General features: G+C 54.7%; 1 protein-coding gene across 3 annotated transcripts in view; it reads left to right on the forward strand.

The window, feature by feature from the left end:
- Window positions 1-8,744, forward strand: part of LOC129680744 (collagen alpha-3(V) chain-like) — a gene marked incomplete at its 5' end in the record, with an annotated part of 29,653 nt that extends 20,909 nt beyond the window's left edge. The window contains 22 exon segments of one of the 3 annotated variants that reach the window (XM_055612484.1): window positions 485-538; window positions 711-764; window positions 847-900; window positions 1,029-1,082; window positions 1,934-2,041; window positions 2,698-2,751; window positions 2,899-2,952; window positions 3,128-3,181; window positions 3,314-3,367; window positions 3,458-3,565; window positions 3,708-3,761; window positions 4,181-4,234; window positions 4,412-4,519; window positions 4,761-4,814; window positions 4,895-4,930; window positions 5,623-5,676; window positions 6,273-6,474; window positions 6,560-6,672; window positions 7,211-7,279; window positions 7,613-7,852; window positions 7,947-8,102; window positions 8,226-8,744. In XM_055612484.1, coding sequence (XP_055468459.1) covers window positions 485-538; window positions 711-764; window positions 847-900; window positions 1,029-1,082; window positions 1,934-2,041; window positions 2,698-2,751; window positions 2,899-2,952; window positions 3,128-3,181; window positions 3,314-3,367; window positions 3,458-3,565; window positions 3,708-3,761; window positions 4,181-4,234; window positions 4,412-4,519; window positions 4,761-4,814; window positions 4,895-4,930; window positions 5,623-5,676; window positions 6,273-6,474; window positions 6,560-6,672; window positions 7,211-7,279; window positions 7,613-7,852; window positions 7,947-8,093 — 1,779 coding nt within the window. 3 annotated transcript variants of the gene reach the window in all.
- Between the last annotated feature and the right edge of the window lie 826 nt (window positions 8,745-9,570).

Raw genomic sequence — 9,570 nt, forward strand, 5'->3', positions numbered from 1 at the left:
CGGTTTTCTACTGTTAGTCAACTAACCTTTCTTTTAACATTGTATGTGTGTGCGTGCGCGAGCGCATGCACGTGCGCACTCACATGCTCATTCATGCCGCAGCACGTGTGTGGAGGTCAGAAGACAACTTGCAGGAGTTAGTTCTCTCCTTCTACCATGTAGATCCCAGGGATCAAACTCAGGCCACCAGGCTCTGTGGCCAGCCCCTTTACCCACTAAGCCGTTTCGACAGCCCTCCTTACCTTATTTTTGAGGCTGCATCTCTCACTGAACCTGGAGTTCCTTGATCTGGTCACTGGCTGCTGGGGCGTTCGTTGGTCCTCTTGTCACGGCCTCCCAGCGCTGGGGTTGCAGGAGAGCTCTGGTGTGTCTGGCCTTTTGAGAACGGGCTCTAGGGATCCAGACTCAAGTCCTCACACTTGTTTGAGAGCTGCTTGACCAAACGGGCCACCTCACCAGCTACATTTCACTCTTTATTTCACAGGGGCTGCCGGGCCCTCCGGGGGAAAAGGGAGAGGTCGGAGATGTGGGATCCATGGTATGAACTCCCTGGGGCGATGGAAGATGGGAGGGAATGGGAGTGGCCACTGGTCCATCTGGGAGCTCTGTCGTCTAAAGGGTCACACACATCCTACGGGCTATTTGTGGCTACTGTAGTCTTTCTGGTGGAGTCGTGGGGGTTCATTTTACACTATTTGGTTCTTCAACAGGGTCCCCATGGAGCACCAGGCCCTCGGGGTCCCCCTGGGCCCAGTGGATCAGAGGTGAGAATTCCAGGATGGGTAGAATGTCTCTGTGGGTCTGCCACACTTCTAGGGACTCATACTCCTCTCGCTGTCTCTCCAGGGCCCCCCAGGGCTGCCTGGGGGAATAGGACAGCCTGGCGCTGTGGGCGAGAAGGTAAGAGAACTTGAACTTGTCCAGGATGGAGGGTACAAGGACTGTTCCTATTGGCCACAGTTGTATGGGGACCCTCCACCCTGCCTGTCAGTGGGATGATCTCCTTCTATTTTCTTTGCTTCCCACAGGGTGAGCCAGGGGATGCTGGAGACGCAGGACCCCCAGGAATTCCCGGCATCCCTGTGAGTCCCTACAGAGCATTGTCCTTGTACCCACCAGAAGGAACTGCTGATCTCGAGCAGCTCACGCTAGCATGACCTCTAGGCAGTCTTTAGAGCTTCCCTGACCATAGACCAATGGCTGTCCCTGATTATCTTGATGAAGGATGCTCCCTCGAGGAAGATCTCAGGGATGCCCACTGCATAAGGGTGCAGGGCTGGGGAGACAGCTAGGGGTTTAAGTCCAAGGAACAGACCTTGAACTGAAAAGGTCAACTGTAAAGTTGCCCAAAGTGGGGCCATTTTGTAATGCACCTGGAAACAGCACACAGGCTAGGACAGACGATGACTGTGCCATCATCCCTGACCCAGCTAGTTCTAGTGCTCTGTGGCCTGTAGCACTTGGGTTACCTAGGCTACCTGAGTCCGTGTGTGTGTGTATGTGTGTGTGTGTGTGTGTGTGTGTGTGTGTGTGTGTGATGTGCTGCAAATGAAGTGCCCACAGAGGCTAGAAGATGGCCTTGGATTCCCCTGGGGCTGGAGTTCCTGGTGGTTGTGAGCTGCCTGATATGGGTGCTCAGAGCTGACTTTGGGTCCTCCGCAAGAACAGTATGTGCTTTTAATCACAGGGGTGCTTTCCTTTAATCTTTAAAAAAATATCTATGTATTTATTATTGTGTGTGAGGGTGTGGTGCATGTGTGGAGGTCAGAGATCAGCTTTTGGAGGTCTGTTCTCTTCTGCCATGGGCTCTGAGGATTGAATCAGGTTGTCAGGCTTCCAAGGCAAGGACCTTTATCCAACATGCACTCATCTTTGTTACCTGAAGAGACCATGCCACTCTGACCTTTGACTTCTGATCTCTGTTTCTGCAAAGGGGCCCAAAGGCGAAATTGGCGAAAAAGGGGATTCAGGTCCATCAGGGGCTGCTGGACCTCCAGGCAAGAAGGGACCCCCTGGAGAGGACGGAGCTAAGGGGAACATGGTAAGCCCTGGGAGGAGACAGAGCAGAGACCGTGGGCCCTTGTGGTATTAAAACCTCATCCCCAGGCCGGGCCAGATAGCTGTCCTTCCTGTTTGTTTTAATTTCTCTTTTCCGTTTTTAAAAAATATTATGTGTATGGGTATTTTGCCTACTCATATGTCTGCGCACCACATGTGTGTCTGCTGCGTGCAGAGGTCAGAAGACGATGTCGGATCCTCTGGAGTTAGAGTTACAGATGGGTGTGAGTCACCATGTGGGTGCTGGAGATGGAACCCTGTTCCTCTGGAAGAGCAGCCAGGGCTCTCAACCACTGCGCCGTCTCTCCAGCCCCACTTCTTTCTATTTTCTAATTCCCTGAGCCACCCGGACAAAGACTGTATGAATAGATGCAACAATGAATGACTGACTGACTGAATGAATGAATAAATAAATAAATGAATCAAATATGAAGACATAATAGAGAAGCTGAGCCCTCCTGCTGGCCCCACACCTAGCATCTTGGGAATACAGCCAACACTTTACTGCCTGAATATAAAATCCCAGCCCTTTAGTTTGTGTTTGTGATATGTACCCTGAAGCTGGTCTGGGGACACAATCTGGTGTGTGAAGAAGTCCCTCCTCAGTGAGATGTGCTCAGCAATCAGCTTTTATTCTAGGGTCCCACAGGACTCCCTGGCGACCTAGGACCCCCAGGAGACCCTGGAGTTCCGGTGGGTGTAAACTTTCCCTGTAGCCCAAGCCCTAAATGTCTCTCCATCTACCCCCCATGGGCCCTAAACCTGGACAAGCTCCCACCCCCTCCATTATCATCTTAACCCCTCCTATCCCAAGACTCTCCCACTGTCTCCCCTTCCTAGGGTTTGGATGGCATCCCAGGGGAGAAGGGAAATGCTGGTGATATCGGGGGACCGGTGAGTGGGGCGCAGAGGGGTGTGGTGCTTGGGAGTGTGCAGAGCTGTGATGGAGTGGGGTGCCTGAGGCACCAGCAGGGGCCCCTGTGATTGGGATGGTCGGAGGGGGAGGGGTGGTGTCCATGGGACTGTCCTCAGCTCTGAGCGGATGCTGCAGCTGCTCTTGACCAAACAGGGGCCACCTGGAGCTTCAGGGGAGCCTGGTGCCCGTGGACTCCCTGGCAAGCGGGTGAGTGATGGTCTTATGCCAACCTCGTCTCCGGGAGCACAATAGCTTCGCTCTCCACACACATCCCTCTCCTGACATAAACCTGAATGCCCCACACGCGGCCCTCATGCCCCTCATGCTTTCCCTCCTCAGGGCTCCCCTGGCCGCATGGGTCCAGAAGGCAGAGAAGGGGAGAAAGGCACCAAGGTGAGCACGCCTGTGGGGTGAGCCCTGTGGTCCTTCCCCTGGGGATGCCCATCAGTGCCCAGCAGGAAGTCCCACCCACATCCATTTCAGGGAGATGCCGGTCCTGATGGGCCCCCAGGCAGGACAGGCCCCACTGGGGCTCGAGGGCCCCCTGGACGGATTGGGCCTGATGGTCTTCCAGGAATCCCTGGTCCTGTGGTGAGTGGTGTGGAAATGAGGAAGGGCAGCACGGACGGGGCTTCTAGTTTGGGGCCTCCTCACAGTTGGGGAGCCAACTGCGGGGAATGTTCCCACTGGGTGCTGGTGGAGACCAGACACCTCTGCTCTGTCTCCTCCTCAGGGTGAACCAGGCCACCTGGGACCTCCCGGGCTGATAGGTCCTCCAGGGCCGCTGGTAAGAGACCTCTCTATCCCTGTGGCTACAGCTCTGAAATCACAGTAGGCACCTAAGGGCATCCAGTGGGCAGTGGTGCTGATGGTGCAGGCTAGCCCCTTGCTGCCATTCATCTGTTTGTAATGTCCCTCTATCTTTATGATCTGCACTGATCCCGCACACCAAGCCTTTACACGCCTTCTATGGCAGCCCCCATCTTGGTGCTCTGCGCTGACCTCCATTGATGGCTTATCCTGACCACTCCCTCCGTTCCTGACCCCTGGCACCCTCAGCCATCCCTCTCCCGCCCCTGTTTTTCTCACTACCCCCCTTGTCTCTTGACTATCTGGTGGCCCCCATCCTTGGTCACTCGCATTTACCGGGTGGTTCCCTGGTAGACCTCCCCGTGGACTCACAAACTGGACTTCACCTTTTCCCAGGGTCCACCCGGCCTCCCAGGGCTGAAAGGAGATGCTGGCCTCAAGGGGGAGAAGGTAAAACAGCCTTCCCTCTGTGGTTCCCACATCTCCCTCACCTTTACCTCCCGCCCTGGCCAGGGGCCTGGGAGAATTGGGCGTTTCCTGGCCCCGCAACTCATTCCTTCCCAGGTTTCAGGAGGAAAGAAAAAGAAAAAAGCCAACGTGTCTGTTTCTCAATGCTTTCTCTTTCAGGGCCACATCGGGCTAATAGGCCTCATTGGTCCCCCCGGGGAGGCCGGGGAGAAAGGCGATCAGGGGTTGCCAGGAGTGCAGGGCCCGCCAGGCCCCCAGGGAGACGCTGTGAGTGTGTGCCCTGTCTGGGGTGGGGAAAAGTGTTCAAGGGGGCCAGTTGAAGGGTTTGGGATTCCGGATGGGGGAGGGCTGTGTTAGGGGAATGGGGGCCTGTAGCTGGGGACTGTTGTGTAGGAAGCTATGCGTGGGCACTTGAGGGCCTTCCAGAGGAGTTGGGAGTCTGTGTGGCTTTAGAGGTGTGTAGAAAGCTGTCTGGGTAACAGGGCTAACCCCAATGTCCCTGTTCTAGGGTCTTCCTGGTCCTGTTGGCTCATTAGGTCACCCTGGGCCCCCAGGTGTGTTGGTGAGTGTGGGGATCTTGGTGGAATGGGGAGGTCACCGGGACGGGTGGCATTGGGACATATTCCTTATGTCTTCCCACAGGGCCCTCTGGGACAGAAGGGCTCCAAGGGGTCTCTGGTGAGTGCCACTGCCCCAGGCCTCCACGTCCCAGCTCCCCACTCCTCTCCACCCCACCCTCCAGCCTCTTCCCTTTGTTCATTTGCTCACTCATCCTGTGTTCAGCATTTTTGGAATCGGAGGTGCTGTGCGTTGTAGGAGGGTTTTGATTTCTGTAAAAGGAAATAGCTTTGCTGAAGAAGCTGTGGCTCGCAGGAGACTGTGTGTTGATTTCAGAGGACAAGGGAAGGAAGTACAGAGAGCTTAGGGTTATTTAGCACCGGATAGTGGGAGTCTCTTCTTGGGCCCTGTGTGTGTGTGTGTTTGCACGCGCATGTATGTGAAAGTGTGGACACATGTATACGTGTGTGTGCCCTGCTCTGGGCAGGGAGAAAAACATTCAGAAAGAGCTGGTTTAGAGGAGGGATGCAGGGTCAGGAATGGTGGGGGTTGTGTTGAGGAAAGCAGGGGGCCGTAATGGGGATTTGAATGTGGGAAGCTTCGTGTGGGAGCTTGGGAGGCCTCTAGAGTGGTCATGTGCATGTCTATATGTATCCACGGGTGTGTGTATGCACAGTTATACATGCATGTGTATACACATATGTGCAAGTAAACCGATATGTTTAGGCGTAAGTGCGTGCGTCTGTGTTGGTAGAAACAGGTCTAACCAGTCTCCATAGGCAGGATTCATTCCAACGTGACCTCTCTCGTAGGGATCTGTTGGTCCTCGTGGAGACCCTGGACCAGCGGGTCCTCCTGGGCCCCCGGTGAGTTCCCAGAATCTGGGGGACGGCAAGAATCGGGCTTGGGGTATTCCTGTTGGGTCCCTCAGAACCCAGGGCAGTATTCCAGTCTGTGGCTCAAAAATGCCGTTCCTTGAAAGCCTTGGGAGGAGCACAGTATCGAGAATGGTGGTGCATTCCTGCTATTCCAACACTGGGGAGGTGGGGGCAACAGGATCAGGAGTTCAAGGTTAGCCTCAGCTACATAGTGAGTTTGAGGCCAGCCTGGGGTACATGAGACCCTGCATCAAAACAAATACTCAAAAGAGTCGCTCGAAGACAGTCTGAGCTTGGGGGTTGTGGCAGTCCCGGTGAGGCCATTTGTGGGCTCTGACCTGGGTTTATCTCCCTCGATTCTTTCTGTTCCATCCATCTTCCCCACCCCGTATTTCCATCTTTTTACCCATCTGTCTCCATCTCTATTTCACTTATTTCATTCTCTCCTCCCCCTCTTCCCCATGTCCTCCTCCTCTTCTCGTTCCTCTCCTTCCTCTTCTGAATCTGTCTGCCTCCCATTGTTTGTCTTCTCTGCTCATCTCCGACTCTTCCTCTCATTTGTTCCTGCTCCCTTCTGAGTCCAGGGTCCCCCTGCTGAGCCACATGGCCTGCGAAGGCGCCGCCGATCCGTGTTGGACACCCCGGAAGGTGGCCTGGAGGAGGTGATGGCCTCACTCAATTCGCTGAGCTTGGAGCTGGAGCAGTTGCAGCGACCTCCAGGCACAGCCGAGCGCCCAGGCCTCACGTGCCACGAGCTTCACCGCAACCACCCACACCTGCCAGATGGTAAGGTCTGGGCCCCTCCAGGGAAGGGCAGGTGAGCATTGCAGCGTTTGTATCCACTGATCCTTTGGGTCTGGCTCTTTGGCAGGAGAATACTGGATTGACCCCAATCAGGGCTGCGCACAAGATGCCTTCAAGGTTTTCTGCAACTTCACGGCGGGAGGTGAGACCTGTCTCCATCCGGACAAGAAGTTTGAGATGGTGAGTGAATGAAACCGTCTTGTCTTTTTCTTACCTCTTCCATCCCTGGCCACCTGTGAGAGCCCTCTTGCCTGTGTCAAGTAACATTCTGTGGTAGAGTACCTAAATCCATACCTTCAGGCAAGGGTGCTGCCCAGCAACAGAACACTTGCCCACATTCACAAGGCTCTGTGTTTCATCCCCAGTACTTGCCAGGCCTGTACAGGAGGGGGCGGTGGGGGATGGGGGTGGAGTGGCTGGTTTCCATCCCCAAAGCCCAAACAGCATGCATGGCCCCGGGGCTCCATTCTCTAGCAGTACCAAGCCTTCTGTCCCCTGGACTTGAGTGTGGGCAGGGCCCTGGGTTGTATCCAGTCACCACAGAGAACCCTAGGAGTTGTTTCATGTGGGGGTGAGGGGGCTGTGGACCCACCCACCAGCCCCCCTTGCTGTGCCCTTCCAAGGGCGCCGCCTATGGCACCCACCATCCACGACTTCCAGTATGAGGAGGCAGAGAGGCCTTGGTTTGGTTCCTGATGACCTTCCCATCCTCCCCCAGGTGAAACTGGCCTCCTGGTCCAAAGAAAAGCCTGGAGGCTGGTACAGTACCTTCCGCCGAGGGAAGAAGGTGAGTTGCCAAACACTGACGTGGAGGGCGGCATGAGAATTGGTGGGAACTGGTGTGGGAATTTGGGTGTGAGATTAACAGGGTAGACAGATGAGGACATGCACTTCTCTATGAGGCCCTGGGCTCCATTCCTAGCATCACATAAATAGGAACTTCGGGGGTTCAAGGCCATCCTTAGCTACATCAGGAATTGGAGACTAGTTAGGGCTACTTGAGACTTGGGAGAAGTGTCAGGTCTGCTGGTGGACTTCAGGTGGACCGAGTCTGGGAGGTATGCTCCTCAGCAGGAGCGTGGGCGGATGAAGCCCCTCACACTACCTTGCCCTATTGCAGTTCTCCTATGTGGATGCTGATGGTTCCCCAGTAAACGTGGTCCAGTTGACGTTCCTGAAGCTGCTGAGTGCTGCCGCCTATCAGAGGTTCACTTACTCCTGCCAGAACTCAGTGGCCTGGCTGGATGAAGCTACGGGAGACTACAGGTACGCCATCCGCTTCCGAGGGACCAACTGGGAAGAGCTGTCTTCCAACCAGACGACAGCAGCTACCGTCAAGGTCTCCCATGATGGCTGCCGGGTAAGGCCACGGGGCCACGGGGCTGGCTAGGATGGAGCGGGAAGCCTCCCCTCACCCTCTCTCTAACTCACCCTCTCTGCTCTCTTATGGCCAGCTCCGGAAAGGACAGGCGAAGACCCTCTTTGAATTCAGCTCTTCCCGTGCGGGTTTTCTGCCTCTGTGGGATGTGGCCGCCATTGACTTTGGCCAGACGAACCAGAAGTTTGGGTTTGAACTTGGCCCCATCTGCTTCATCAGCTGAATTTTTGAGGTGGGAAGGAAGTCGAAGGGAGCCCCACAAGGGGTTGCTTGGTGCTGAGGCTTTGAGGCCGTTCTATTGATCACCAGGGACTCTGGATCCAGGGTTGTGCAGCTCTGTCTGTTCTTTCCTCAGAGCTGCTGAAAGCCCCGTCACCTGCCTCTCGTCCCTCCATCGGTGACGCCCTCTTCACCTTTTGGTGCTACCCCTTCCCATAGTTAAGCACTGGATACCTCCTGATCTCTGGCTGGGACCCTTCCCCCTCATTCCTATTCTTTCTCTGGTACTAGGTGAAGCAAGATCAAAGCAGGACTTCCCGCCCCTGAGATAGATATGCCTTCCTTCTGCTTCCGTGACCCAGCTCTGCACATTCTCCCCTCCCCGCTCTGCCCAACTCCTATGTCCCCAAGCAGCCTGGGGACCAAGCTGTTGGGCACAAATCAGGATCCTAAATGGTGCTGCCCTGTTCATAACTGGGAACTGTATGAAAAAGGGAATGAATGGTCTGTGGTCTATTTAATCTGCTTCCTGTTGAAGGAGTCTGGGATATGACGAGAGATTCCAGAAGGATCTCTACCCTCCCTCGTCCACTGTGCACCCCTCCTCCCCAGGCCACAGGGCAAAATTGGCATCTTAAGAATAAACCAAGAAACTGTGCTCTTCTTTTTAAAAGGTTTCATTTGTTGGGGATGGAGGTGGGGGTGGGCCATGCCACAGCATGTGTGTGGATGGCAGAGGATGTGTGTGGAGGTCAGAGCATGTGTGTGGAGGTCAGAGCATGTCTTTGGATGGCAGAGGATGTGTGTGGAGGTCAGAGCATGTGTGTGGAGTGGAGGTCAGAGCATGTCTTTGGATGGCAGAGGATGTGTGTGGATGGCAGAGGATGTGTGTGGAGGTTGGAGGACAACTTGCAGGAGTTAATTCTTGCCCTCTGCCAAGTGGGTTCGAGGGATTGAACTCAGGTCTTCAGGTTTGGTGGCAACGCCTTACTGGCTTAACTTTATTTTTTGGTTTTTCAAGACAGGGTTTCTCTGTGTAGCCCTGGCTGACCTGGAACTCCCTCTGTAGACCAAGCTGGCCTCAAACTCAGAAAGCCAACTGTTTCTGCCTCCCAAGTGTTGGGATTAAGGTCTTGGGCCACCACAATTGGCTTGCTTTGGGGGACATTTAAGATACAAATCATGGAGGCCAATACTGCCAACCTGAGTTCAATCTCGAGAACCCACATGGCAGGAGAGAACCAGCTCCTGCAAGTTGTTCTCTGACCTTTATACGCATTGTGCTTCCCCGCCCCCCATACTCAAATGTAAAAATAACAATTTAAGATTGAAGCCAGGCAGGAATGGTGGTGTATGCATTTACTCCCTGTCTGCGGGAGGCAGAGGCTGGCGGATTTCTGTGCGTTCTGGGTCTGCCTGGTCTGTACAGCAAGTTCCAGGACAGCCAGAGCTACATAGAGAGACCCCAACTCAAAGATCCA

This window comes from Psammomys obesus, unplaced genomic scaffold (genome assembly GCF_907164565.1).
Source record: "Psammomys obesus unplaced genomic scaffold, mPsaObe1.curated_primary_1811, whole genome shotgun sequence".
Lineage (NCBI taxonomy): Eukaryota > Metazoa > Chordata > Mammalia > Rodentia > Muridae > Psammomys > Psammomys obesus.